Source organism: Talpa occidentalis, unplaced genomic scaffold, assembly GCF_014898055.3.
Source record: "Talpa occidentalis isolate TD23 unplaced genomic scaffold, MPIMG_talOcc4v2.1 talOcc4.10, whole genome shotgun sequence".
NCBI classification, from domain to species: Eukaryota; Metazoa; Chordata; class Mammalia; order Eulipotyphla; family Talpidae; genus Talpa; species Talpa occidentalis.
Window position 1 is genome coordinate 4794361 of NW_023600993.1, and position 14465 is coordinate 4808825.

At 43.7% G+C, this 14465-nt stretch overlaps 1 protein-coding gene across 14 annotated transcripts in view; it reads left to right on the top strand.

The window, feature by feature from the left end:
- The window catches only part of SETD5 (SET domain containing 5), a 75878-nt gene that overhangs the window by 47462 nt on the left and 13951 nt on the right, over window positions 1–14465 (top strand). For all 14 annotated transcript variants that reach the window (XM_054695687.1, XM_037522188.2, XM_037522229.2 and 11 more), the window contains 4 exons: window positions 129–383; window positions 1045–1365; window positions 1771–2013; window positions 9317–9446. In XM_054695687.1, the coding sequence (XP_054551662.1) occupies window positions 129–383; window positions 1045–1365; window positions 1771–2013; window positions 9317–9446 (949 nt within the window). The remainder of the gene's footprint in view (window positions 1–128; window positions 384–1044; window positions 1366–1770; window positions 2014–9316; window positions 9447–14465) is intronic.

The following is a 14465-nucleotide window of genomic DNA, read 5'->3' on the forward strand; positions in this document are numbered from 1 at the left end:
TTTACTTTTTATCTTATTTTCTCCAAAACATGTGTCCTCTTGTAGTTTCTCTAAATGTCTGTAATTTCCACTAATAATGCTTCTGAAATGATGTCCCCTCCTGTTATACTAATGGTTGCTCTTTCTAGACTCGGGAAGACAGGAAGGTGGAAGCCATCATGCACGCTTTTGAAAATTTAGAGAAAAGAAAGAAGCGACGGGATCAGCCCTTGGAACAGAACAATTCTGAAGTAGAGATAACTTCCACCTCAGAGACTCCTGTGGGAGAGGAGACGAAATCTGAGGCCCCTGGCCCTGAAGCTAGCAACCCTGTTTCAGCCATTGCTGTCCCAAGTGCCCCCCAGAGTGTCGGAGTGAACACCCGGAGGTCTTCCCAGGCCGGGGTAAGAGGAAGACAGTCCAGGCCCAGATGCCCGCTTCTGTTCCTGGCAGTTACCTGTCTTTTGGAATGCTTAAAACAGGGACTTTCAGCTTTGCCTCATACTGTAATTAATACGACCTTTTGAACTAAAGATGAGTTGTGAGGCTCAGGGAGACAGAATCTGAATAACTAGACACTTCCACACTATAGTGGAACTTCTTTTTCTGCCAGATACATTTTGGCGAGTTCATAAAAATCATTTGATTTCTCTTCTGAGCCTTCTGTGTAACACCTGTGCACCAGCCTGTTCGTCGGGTTCATAGGGTAATTCATCTTTCCTTTCCCCACCCTAGCCATGAATTCTAAAGCTTAATCTGGGAAAGAAATAGAGAAAAATTATCTTCCCTAAATAACCCTAAAATGAGGTGGCTACTTTCAGTTGGCGTTTGACCTATTTCATTGGTACTTACTAGAAAAAGAAAAAACTAACCCATATCTACCTATAATCTCTTTAACTGGTTTTAGTGCATAAGTTTTTGTAAGGACTGCATTTGAAATGAGTGTTTATAAAAGCCCACGTTTCACCAGTAAGCGTTCAGATATGTAAAGTCGGTAGGACTCTGGGTGGAATGTTTGACAGTAAGAAATTTCTGGGTCAACATTTCACTCTGCTGTTGTTACAGGATGTCAGTGCAGAAAAACCTGTCCCAAAACCACCTTCAGCAAAGCCTTCTAGACCCCGACCGAAGAGTCGAATCTCTCGGTACCGGACCAGTTCTGCCCAAAGACTCAAGCGTCAGAAGCAGGCCAGTGCACAGCAGGCAGAGTTATCACAAGCTGCCTTGGAGGAGGGAGGAAACAACAGCTCAGTCACTCCTGTTGAAGCTGGAAATATAGACAGTTCAGGAGAAAACAGGCAGATAACAGGGTCTGACCCCGCTGTCGTCTCAGTTACTGGATCCCATGTCAACCGTGCTGCATCTAAATACCCCAAAACCAAAAAGGTAAGTCATAAATCCATCTCCACAATCCTACCCTGGCAAGGGCTATGTCTCAGTAAAGTGAGAGGACCTATAATCTCAGAAAAAATAAATCTTTTTATTAGCTTGAAAGTTCTAGGTGCCTTGATATAAAATGCCTTGATATGAAAGATTGGAGCCATCTTAACTACCTTTCTTTTCCCCCAATTCTGAGGCAGAGATTAAATTGCGATGGCTGGGGATTATTCCTCTTTCAGTGGGCTGGAGAGGGTGAGGGAAGATAGCCTTGCATTCTGAATGCCCGATTCATACTCTGCAGCTGCTCGGCTCCTTCTGTCCTAGTTTCTAGATGAGGTTTGTCTTTGAGCTGCGCTGCTGTTTTGACGTTTACATCTGCAGCATCAACGAATGATCTCTTTTCTATCTTAGTATCTAGTTACAGAATGGTTGAATGACAAAGCCGAGAAGCAAGAATGCCCTGTCGAGTGCCCTTTACGTATCACCACGGACCCAACTGTGCTGGCAACGACCCTGAACATGTTGCCTGGTCTTATCCATTCCCCATTAATTTGCACCACCCCCAAACACTACATCCGCTTCGGTTCACCCTTTATCCCTGAGAGGCGTAGAAGGCCCCTTCTGCCTGATGGCACATTCAGCTCCTGTAAAAAGGTAGGTTTGTATTTATGTGGCCGCTTTTTTGTTTTAACCTCATGCCTGTGAGCATGATGGAGCACACACTCTAGCCACTCTCTGCCCGTGGGAGTGCCCACTGCATGCTGACGCAGCAAGACGGTACTGCTGAGCTGGGGAGAACAGGGCAGTTTGGGTGCCCAGTTTGTGAGTGTTCACTGTAGTCTTTTCTGACAGCCTTTTTTTTTTAAGATTTATTTATGCATGCATGCATGCAAGAACAGGTACAGGCCATAGGTAAGAGGGGGTGAGAGGATTCACCAGAGCTAGAATGGGGAACAGAACAGGCAGATTGACTGAAATCCACTGCTGACAGGAGGAGCAAGCAAGACAAGAGAGGTCTGCTTGACCGTGTGGGTCAGTTCCCTGGCCGGCCAGGGATCAAACTCGTGCTGCAGTGGCTGCGGGTAACTTCAGAGTGCTGCAACTTAACCCCTTGCACCACTAGGGAGGCCCTTTTCTGACAGCCCTTGAGTTGCTGAGTGAGCATGCACAGCAGCCCACGACTGGGTTGGGGGGAGGTATGTGTGGTGTATGCTTTTGTGGTGCTGGCAAACAGGTCCATTTGTGATTATGATGTGAGATCAGTCCCTGGGTACTTCTTGAACATTGTAGCATAAGTAAAAAATGTGTTTCAGGGCCTCCCCGGTGGCACAGCGGTTGAAAGCTGGGTTGCGAAGCTGCCTGCAGCCTCTTCAGCGCTGGTTCCATCCCCGGCCGCCGGGCGAGGGTCCCACATAGCGCACAGACCTCTCCTGCCGTGTCTGTTCTGCTCCCCGCTCTGGTGAATTCTCTCACCCTCCCGCGTTTCTGACTGTACCCAGCGCTTGTATAAATAAATAAATCTTTTTTTTTAAATGTGTTTCAAATTAATTCACTTGCAATAATCACTTCAATGAGAATAGAGGGAAAAGTACTTTTGCAACTGGCATAGTTCCTGTTCCTTAATGAAATGACAGGTTGGACTGGGTATCTCCTAGTGAGTACAGAACCTTCTATAAATCTCTCAATCTCTCTCTTTCTGTCTAGTTATATACTGGTTTTGGATCTAGTGGCAGTAGTGTTGGATGGTTGTTTATTTTGGGAATGCTCTCAGAATTCCTGTAAGCCCTGTGTGTTTTCCAAAGGTGTCTCTTGCGAGTAGATGTTTCCCTCAAACCTATAAAGTCGTTTTGTGTTTCTTGAAGTACAGGACACCCTTTCGTTGGCCTTCCTTTGCGGTAGAGCCTGTTCCCTCGAACACCCTTTCTCTTATCCTCACATCTGGATTTATCCTCAGATCTGGATTCAGGCTGCCTTCCTCAGTGTGCCCCATCGCCCTCCTCCACTGGCATCACGTACATGAGGATGCTGCATTGTAGATTATTTGATGTGATGAAGTCTCCAACTCCAAGCATGGCTTCCCTGGCTCCTCCAAACTTAAAGCTTTTCTCTTTCCCCCAAAAGTAAAAAAGAGGGAGATGGGTCTGCGCAAAGGAAGGCACTGTCTCCCTAGTAGTGCGCACTGAAGAAAATCTTCGTATTGCACATCTTACCTGAATATTGAGTCACTCATTGGTTCATTTTGATGAAATTCCCAAATAAAAGAACTCTTTTTTTTTTTTTTTTTTTTTTTAAGATTTATCTATTTATGCATGCAAGAACTGGGGTACAGGCCAGAGGTGTGGGGGGTGAGGATTCACCAGAGACAGAGTGGGAAACAGAACAGGCAGATTGACCGAAGTACACTGCTGAGGGGAGCAGTGGAACAAGTCAGGAGAGGTCTGCTGCGCCATGTGGGTAGCTCCCTGGCTGGCCAGGAATCAAACTCATGCTGCAGAGGCTGCGGATAGCTTCATAGGTTGCATCTTAACCCTCGCGCCACCAGGGAGGCCCCCATCTTGGTTATTCTGATGGCAGGTTGCGATCTTTGTATTTGCATCTCGCTTTTCCAACTAGCAGTATCCTGTGAAAGCCAAAAACAGTATGTGGGAGGATGACTTCAAATCTGATAGCAGGGCCTCCCCAGTGGCGCAGCGGGTTGAACACAGCACTGTGAAGCTGTCTGCAGCCTCTGCAGCGCACGTTCAATTTCCGGCCGGCCAGGGAGATTCCCACATGGCGCGGCAAACCTTTTCTGTCGTGCCCGCTACTCCTCTCAGCAGTGCTTTCGGTCTACCTGCCTGTTCTGCTCCCCACTCTGTCTCTGGAGAATCCTCTCACCCTCCCACACCTCTGACCTATACCCCAGTTCTTGCATGCGTAAATAAATATTTTTTAAAAAAAAAAAACTGATAGCAAATCCATTTTTAGAGATCTTTTACCTGGTTCGTGGTTTAGTGCTTACATCTGCAGCTCACTTCCACCAGCTGGAGATCAGCATCTCATTTAATTCAGGGCTGTGTTACATTTTGCAAATGTGTGTGACCGTCCTCAGTCTTGTTTTACACGGGCTCTGCTTAGGAACGTGTCCAGCAATCTTGAGAAGGGTTCAGGCTGTGAAGGCTAAATGCATGTAGTACAATTCCCTTGCTTAATTTGGGTCTTTTAAAATTATTTTAGATCTGAATTGTTTTTTTAAAAACTAAGTCATATTTAATACTTGTTTTAATTAATATTGGCTAATATTAATATTTGTTAACATCAAGATTATGTTACAAGGCAGAAATATGGCAAAGTTACATTGGGCCTTATATCTGGAAATTGAACTTGGCTTTATCCTGGGTGAGGATGGAGAAGAGTTATTTTTAGATTGGTTAGAAAGGATTCATCTAGTACAGGACCCTGAGAATATTACCATGATTAAAACTGTAATAAATTTCTGAAAATCCCTCAGAGGGAGGGTCTAAGTTAAACAGATACATGAGGGAAGCCCCGTACACGGGGTGAGCTAGACACTGTGCATTCCTGGTTGGCCTACTTGTTTCATTTCCAGTTAGAAGGGGTGGTGGGTAAAGGCCTCATAAGTTAAAAACAGTGTACAATAATGTGTTTGTTGGCACCCGGATTCTTTTTTTTTCTTTTTCTTTTTTTTAAGATTTATTTAATTATTTATACAAGCACTGGGTACAGTCAGAAGCACGGGAGGGTGAGAGAATTCACCAGAGCCAGAGAGGAGAGCAGAACAGGCAGACTGATGAAGAAATACACTGCTGAGGGGAGCAGCGGGCGGCAGGAGAGGTCTGCGCGCCATGTGGGACCCTTACCTGGCAGCCGGGGACTGAACCGGCTCTGCAGAGCGCCGGCTTCGCAGCCCAGCGCTCAACCGCTGCGCCACCGGGGAGGCCCGTCACCCGGATTCTTAAGGAGTATTTGAGAAAGCATTTTATGTTGTCCCCGATGTTTCAAAATTAAGTGGAATCATAACTTCTTACAAAGAATGTTGTTTCATAGCTTTTGTTGGATCTGTCACTTTGTATCTTAGAGTGGAAGCATCTGTAAGTGATGAGCACCCCTTCCAGTAGTTCTGTCTCATGATTGACGTGGCAGCCATCATGGGTGTTGTGTGATGTGGTGAAGTCTTCACCTACCTCCAGGCAGGGCTTCTCTGGCACTTTGAGACTTACAGCTTTTCTTTCCCCCAAGGGCAAAAATTACTTTTTTGGAGGGAGGGAGTGAGTCTCCCGTATTTCTTGGGAAACCATTCTGACTGAAAAGGAAACATTGCTTTGCACTGCTGTTTTTTGTGTACGCTGGTGGGCTATTCGTCTTTGTTTCTCTCCACAACACTGAAGCTTATTTGAACAAGTTCTCAGTAAATATTTGCTCCAGCCACTGTGCTACCAGCTTTCTTGACATACATCATCTCACTTGGCCTTCTTGATAGCCCTGTGAAGCTGGTGTTGCTGGCCTTGATGTACAGACCTGGGTGCTTTTGCTTGAGAAGGGTTCAGTGACTTACCCAGGCAGCATGGCCAGATCGCTGAACTCCAAAACTCAGTTACTTCCTTGCTGTTTCTGCATAGTATTAAGACACATTAAAATATTTCTCTTGCCCCTCTCAGATCTTGCTTAAAAAAAAAAAAAAAAAGTTTTCAGTACAGTATCCAAAATGGGAGAAATATTATTGTTAGAATGTAGATATATAGTTAGTTCTTATATAGATAGAACTGGGGGGCAGGGAGAAGGGTGAAATAGAAAATTTATTATCCAGGGCCTCCCCGGCGGCGCAGCGGTTTTGAGCGCTGGGTTGCGAAGCTGCCCACAGCCTCTGTAGCGCCAGTTCGATCCCCGGCTGTTCCCCGGCCACCGGAGGAGGGTCCCGCATGGCGCGCGGACCTCTCCTGCCACCCGCTGCTCCCCTCAGCAGTGTCCTTCGGTCCTTCTGCCTGCTCTGCTCCCCACTCTGGCTCTGGTGAATTCTCTCACCCTCCCACGCTTCTCTCTGTACCCAGTGCTTATATAAGTAAGTAAATAAATAAACAAAAAAAAAGAGTTCTCCTTTAAAAAAAGAAAAAGAAAATTTATTATCCAGAGGGTGATTGGGACTTGTTAGATACAAACAAATGTTCCTGCTCCTTTTTTTATGAGCCCTAAAATAACTGTGGGCTCAGGATGAACGGGTTTGGTCATGTGTGCTGGATCTTAACCACAGTAGTATCTTAGTCCTTAAAATGTCCCTGTCCTAGTTTTATTTCCCTTTTCTGTAGTCATCAGATCTAGAATATAAATTATTTTGTGGGTGCAGCTATTTGGCACTGGGAATATAAGAAATTAACTTCTCAGAAGCAAAGAAGTGGCCCCAAATGAATTCTGTCACCTTTTCTGAAAAGAAATCTTAACACTAACAGGTGTCTGTAATGAAGGACTTTTCACTCATTTTGTCCCCCTTGGCCTAATTTCCCCATCTCTACAAAAAGTGCTTTGGACAAGGTAACCTCTGACATCTCTTCTAAGTCGTAAGGCGTCATGGCGCTGACAACCCATCTTCACATCAGTACTCTGTGAGAGAGTTCACCCTTCATCTCAGTTTTGCTTTTCAGAGACTTCGTCATACCCAGAATGTTGATTTGACTCAGATTGACCATTGTCTCACCTAGATTTTCTTGGTGAAATCTTCCTCACATTATTTCCTAAGAAATAGTTATTTCTGGGGCCTCCCCGGTGGTGCAGCGGTTGAGCGCTGGGTTGCAAAGCTGCCCGCAGCCTCTGCAGCGCCCGTTCGATCCCCGGCTGCTCCCCGGCCACCGGAAGAGGGTCCCACATGGCGCGTAGACCTCTCCTGCCGCCCGCTGCTCCCCTCAGCAGTGTACTTCATCAGTCTGCCTGCTCTGCTCCCTGCTCTGGCTCTGGTAAATTCTCTCACCCTCCCGTGCTTCTGACTGTACCCAGTGCTTGTATAAATAAATAAATAAAAATAAATCTTTTTAAGAAAAAAAAGAAATAGTTATTTCTGGGCCTCCCCTGTGGCACAGCCGGTTGAGCACTGTGCTGTGAAGCTCTCCGCAGCCTCTGCAGCATGAGTTCAATCCCTGTCTGGCCAGCAAGATACATGGGACAGTAGACCTCTCCTATCTCGCCCGCTGCTCCTCTCAGCAGTGTTTTCGGTCCATCTGCCTGTTTTGCTCCCTGCTCTGTCTCTGGGGAATCCTCTCACCCTCCTGTGCCTCTGTCCATGTACCCCGGTTCTTATATAAATAAATAAATCATTAAAAAAATAGTTATTTCTTAGGAAATTATTTCCTGTATTTCTAAGAGGGTAAACCTGCTTGAATTGCTCTCTTTGGTGAAGAAAATACTTATTTAACCTGTAATACTTGTTGTCTAAAGCTATAAACTTACAATCACTTTTGCTCTTCCTATTTGGGGAGGGTGTGACTCAGAAATTGATGTTTCGGGCCTCCCTGGTGGTGCAGGCAGTTGAGCACAGCACTGTGAAGCTGTCTGCATCCGCTGTAGTGCTGATTCGATCCCCACTGGCTGCGGAGATGCCCACTGGCGGAGCGGACTTCTGCTGTCTAGCCTGCTGCTCCCCTCAGCAAGTGTGTTTTGGTCAGCATGCCTGTTCTGTCTCGGGTGAATCCTTTCACCCTCCCACACATCTGGGCTGTACCCCAGTTCTTGTATGAAAATAAAATAAATCTTAAAAAAAATATGAAATTGATGTTCAAGTTCAAATTCAAAATTTTATATGTCTTACGTCAAGGCTGGAGCCACAAAGTAGTAAGCAACCTACAGCTGTGTGTCTTGAGAGAACTCCATCCATCATAGGTGAGAAATGTTCTCTTCTACAGGACACAAACTCTTATTATTACCTGAGTCTATGGAGTCTTACTTTCTGACCTACATTTATTTCTCACCATATTAGCTTCCCATATTCTGTATAAAATAAAATGTGACTGACTAAAGAGCTCTTTGATTTCTACAAATCATTTATTTTGGTAACTTGCATTCTTCCCACATACTGCAGACACACTCTGTGATAGGAGGAGAGAGAGAATGCACTGGATGGTTCACCTGCGTGTAGACCTTTAGTTTAGGAAGGGTCTGCGTGCCTGTAGTGAAGCGCTGTATGTTCTCCCCTGTCATCGTCATGTGAATCTTTTCTGTTACCTCTCACATGTCGCCAGCACAGGGCAGATGGCTCTTAAGAAGTTTTTTATCTTGATGCTAGCCACTTGTTTTATGCACTAGTCCTATCCTGTGTGATAGGATAGGACAAATAACTAAGGACAAATACTAGGACAAATACTAAGTCTTTCAAATACTAAGATGTCTTCCTTACTACTTCTCATCTACCGCATTCTAAGCAGCATGTGAAGTTGAATAGTAATCGTTACTTGTTGCTTTAGGTTTTTTGATGGGATACCATGGTGTGTAATTCAGATTTTCACAATTTTGCCCAGTAGAAGGAATTGACAGCCTAATCATCTAATATGCTGAAGCACAAAAAAATAAAAATTGCCTGACTGTGGGACTGAATGAGTGTGTTGGACTGCCTCTCGTCAGTTGATGTGTTGTGACCTGACTGATAGATTTTATTTATTTATTTTTAAGATTCATTTATTTATACAAGAACTGGGGTGCAGGCCAGATGCGGGAGGGTGAGAGGATTCGCCAGAGACAGAGCAGGCAGACTGACGAAATACACTGCTGAGGGGAGCAGCGGGCGCAACAGGAGAGGTCTGCCGCGCCGGCCGGGATGGAACCAGCACTTGCAGAGGCTGCAGACAGCTTCACAGCCCTGCGCTCAACCACCTGCGCCACCAGGGGAGGCCCCTGATAGATTTTAAAGAGCTGTACTAATTGTACTAAGTAGTTTTAAATGTTATCTAACAATTTCCTGGATCTTTTCACATTATAGCGCTGGATAAAGCAAGCCTTGGAAGAAGGTATGACTCAAACATCTTCCGTACCCCAAGAGACTAGAACTCAGCAACTATACCAAAGCAATGAGAATAGCAGCTCTTCTAGTATCTGCAAAGACAATGCAGGTATGTATCTCACATCTTCCGGAATATGTGAGCAATGATTATTCCTGGTCCACGTACATTTCAGTATGAATACTTTAAAAGTCTGATACAAAAAGAAATAGCTTTGTTCTCTAAATAGTTACTTTACATCTGTCTTTACAGAGGAAGAGAGAGATCTCAAGTCAGGGATCAGTTTTCCCAGGACGACAAAGAGCGAACTAGACAGTATACAGATAACAGCAGAAATGGTTATGAAAAGGTTAGACACATTTTAAGTAGTAAGTTTAGGAACTCTATATTCATATATATAAGAGGGAAAATAAGAAAGACATGGGACATTAGTGTTCAGGAAGGAATCAAAATTATAGGTGATTGGGTTGGGTGGGGTCTAGTTGATGGGGTAGGAGATGATGATGTAAACCAGATATTATTATGAATTGGTTGTTGTTTTCAAAAGGACTTGCTTGCACATTCACGTAGAAATTTTCTAGAAGACAGGACCTTGACTCTATAATTTAAAGTCCTCATGAGTATTAAACTGGAGGTTCAAAAAAATCATCTAGTACATTTGTTTTCATGGTGACTTTCACAAGGATTTTAATTGAATTGCAGTTGAAAGCAGTGGTGCTTGAATTTGTGTCACCAGCTTAACTTGTTTGGGGACGGTCTCTTTTACCCAAGTTTCACCTGACAATATCAGCTTAATTGTAAAAATTCTGGTTTTCATTAATCTCAAAATCAATTTTGACTATTATGCAATCAAACCAAAATACCAAAATAAATTACATGCCAAAAGTCTTGTAAGCTACTGTGGACATGACAATTAGTAATATCTGCTTATGATTAAAGTTCTGTACAATATTGTATTGGGGGAGAGGCTACTGAAAAATTTCCTTTTCTTTCAAGTTACTGCTCCATTTATTCCTCTATCTCTAAATTGGACTGTATCTTAGAAGGATTCTAACCCCAAGATAATAAAATTCCATTGTGGAACATCTGGCAGATAAACTATTCCATGTGCTTAAAATATTTCACTTTCCTCAAAGAATAGGGAGATTTACTCAAACCAATTTAATATAACGAAATCTGTATTAGATTTCCAATTGATGAGTCATCACTTGAGACTATAACCTAACTGGAACCTTCTATCACACAGTCACACATATGTGCGCTTATGTTCATGTATGATTTGTGTGTGTATTTGAGATCAAGAGAAGAAGGTTGTAGAGCAGTTTATGTCCTGACTAGCAGAGGCTCTGGGAAAGTGCCTTTGTTACTACACGCCCTGATTGGAATGGAATTAGGATTGTTAGTCACCACCCATTCTTGAGAGCTTATTGAGCCTCTGCTCTCCTCTCTCACGACCACTACCCTCTCCAGCAGTGAGAAGCCTTCAGAGTACACACCTTGTTCTCAAGGAACAACTTAAACAGGAGGAAACCAAGCAGTAGTTGCATAAGCAACTGGGTGTATTGCTATAAGTTAGTGTAAATTCTGATGAATTATTGAAAAAGGAGATGTTAATCAAGAAAGGGGGAGAGAGCCAGAGCAGCATGATAGAATGAAGAGACCAGCTGTGTGATGTCTGTCTTTACCATCTCTGTGAGTCGGGGCAGGTTACTAAACACCTCTGAGCGTTCACTGTACAATGAGAAGAGTAACAGCTGCTTTATGTTGCGAATGAAGGTTAAATTATATATATAAAGTACATGGTGCCTGCCCAGACTATCAGACCTCTAATGCAGTTATTAGTGTCATTCTATGCTGAGTGCTTTTTTATAGACCATTTCTGGAGTATTTACAGAAGTTAGATACTGGGATACATTAAAAATTCTAAGTTTCTAAAAGCTGAAGTTGTATAGAAATGTATTACTAGTTTAGGTAGGGGAGAGATGTCAAGTCATGCTCATTATTTAAAAATAATGTGGCTATATCCCCAGAGGCCCTGAATAATTGACTGAAAACTTAATAATTGTTCACTAGCATTACTGGGTACAAGTTACATGTATAGAAATTAATATACTAAAAAGTTAATATTTATATACTAAAAAAATGAATGAAGGAAGTTTTCATTCTTAAACTTAAAGCTGAGAGACTCCTTAGGAATAGCCTTAGTGGAGCAAGCCATTACTGAGAAATGTTAGTGCTGAGGAAGTAAAGGCAAAATACCATATTTAATGTAAAGAATAAATACAATCTTCCTCTTTCCCTCCCTCCTTGTCATAGAGTTCCCATCAAACTAGTTTGTTTTAGGAATTTGATTAAATATTCTTGAAATTCACCTTTTTTTTTTTTAAAGATTTATTTATTTTATGCATACAAGAACTGGGATACATACAGGCCAGAGGTGTGGGGGTTGAGAGGATTCACCAGAGACAAAGTGGGGAACAGTATGGGCGGACTGACTGAAATATACTACTGAGGGGAGCAGTGGGAGTCAGGAGAGTCTGCTGTGCCATGTGGGTATCTCCCTGGCTGGGGATCAAACTCATGCTGCAGTGGCTACGGATAGCTTCATAGGTTGTGTAGTAACCCCTTGCACCACCAGAGAGGCCCCTCACCTTTTTTTTAAAAAAATGATTTGCAAAAGAGTTAAAAGTGAAGATATACTTGCCTAGCTCCTAAAAAGAAGTTAGAAGCAAGAAATTGAGTTAGTATGGTGCTGGTGGAAGTGGATGCATATGTGATCATGCACAGAACAAAATATATAAACTACACACCTAATATAAATGAAAGATTTGTAAATTGTACTGGAATTTTTACTTAGTTGAGTGATTGAAAATAATTTGGTCCTCACCAAAGCAAATTCTCTAGGAACAATCAAATAGATACCTTTTTTTTTTTTAAGATTTATTTATTTATGCATGCAAGAACCAGGGTATAGGCCAGAGTTGTGGGGGTGAGAGGATTCCCCAGAGACAGAGGGGGGAACAGAACAGGCAGACTGACTGAAATACACTGCTGAGGGGAGCAGTGGGAGAGTCAGGAGAGGTCTGCCTCGCTATGTGGGTTGCTCCCTGGCCAGCCGGGGATCGAACTCATGCTGCAGAGGCTATGGATTGCTTCACAGTGCGGTGCTTAACCCCTTGTGCCACCAGGGAGGCCCCAAATAGATACATTTTAAAGGAAACCAAGCAGTGTTTCTGTGTCTGTTGTCTCTGAGGTAGGAGAGGATAAACTCTGGGGGACAGGATCAGCCTTGAAAATGACAATGTTTCCCCATTAGTGGTCTAGTGAGAGTCATCGGTATTAAAAATACTCATATTTCTTAATCTATGAATTATTCTTCTAGATACAGAAGGTGTGGACCAATATTTAAATAGTCAAAGTATTATTTATAGAATTATTATAAATATTCATAGAATATACAGGATTTTTAAAAAAAAATTTAAACCCATAAAGGAATGGTAGAATTTGTAGTTTATCTGCTATGTGCACATATTTTTGGTGAACTATTACATAGTATCACTAAAAAATTTAGTCTTGACTTAATCAAAATATCTTAAACTCATCCCCCAATAAATAGCATAGTACAGCTTTTGAGTTAGATTTTCAACATTCTGAATCTTGACTCTATAAGAATATTGAAAGAATGGTATATTGTGACCAAATAAAATATCTCCTGGAAATGTAAGGGTGGTTCAGTATTTGTGACTTAAGGACCCAATGGGGGGTGAGGGGGACCATGGCAGGTGGCACACACCATGAATGTGCATATGCTGTGCAGAGATAGGCTTCCCTACCTGCCTGATAGGTTACCAGTTATCATGCTTCCTGATGGGATCTGTCTAGATTAAACTTTATGATGGGTTATCAGACTTATTCTGTCACCATTTTTATTTAACAGTGTGTAATTGTTAACCAAAGTGATTACAGAAAGAAAATTTTTGAGATGAAAGTGTCACTGGTGAGAGGGGCTTGTGTCATTGTATACAGGGACTTAACCTACCTGGAAAGGCCAAGAGAAGGGGCAGAAAAGGGGGTAGAGATCAGCAGGGTAGAGAGCTGGAAAATTCGTGAATGTTATTTTCTTACAAGTCAGCAGTAGCCTTAGATTACATAAAGGGGGAGATATGTTCAGCTCACAGTAATAACCCAATAAACACTCCTCGAGCACACCTATTAAGAAATGGGGTAAGGGGCCTCCCCGGTGGCGCAGCGGTTGAGCGCTGGGTTGCGAAGCTGCCCGCAGCCTCCGCAGTGCTGGTTCGATCCCTGGCTGCTCCCCGGCCACCGGAGGCGGGTCCCACATGGCGCGCAGACCTCTCCTGCCGCCCGCTGCTCCCCTCAGCAGTGTACTTCGGTCTTTCTGCCTGCTCTGCTCCCCGCTCTGGCTCTGGTGAATTCTCTCACCCTCCCATGCTTCTGACTGTACCCAGTGCATGTATAAACAAAACAAACAAACAAATAAATAAATAAAAACATGCCAAAAAAAAAGGAAGAAATGGGGTAAGTCTTTGTGTCTTTGTAAAGAGGATTACAAATGAAGGCACAGTAGGTGATCTTGCTCTGGTACTCCCCACGTTACTTAAGAATTTATCACAACCGGGCCTCCCCTGTGGCGCAGCAGTTGAGCGCTGGGCTGCGAAGCTGCCCACAGACTCTGCAATGCCGGTTCGATCCCCGGCCACTGGCAAGGGTCCCACATGGCGCGCAGACCTCTCCTGCCGCGCCCACTGCTCACCTCAGCAGTGTATTTCGTCAGTCTGCCTGCTCTGCTCCCCGCTCTGGCTCTGGTGAATTCTCTCACCCTCCCGCACTTCTGACTGTACCCAGTGCTTGTATGTATGTATGTATGTATGTATAAATAAATAAATAATCACAACCCTAATAAAAGTTCAGACTGATTTTGACATTTTGTTTTGTTGGCGGTGCCAGCGCTGTTGATGTTGCACAGTTTGTCCACATGAGCTGGTGTGCTCCGGGAGCCTCAGTGTTATAGAGGGAGCAGAATAACCAGAACTGCCCACAGCTTTGCTCAAGTGCGCATCGGTACTGATGCTATGTTGGACAGCAAGTGGGCGCTTGTAACCAAACGCA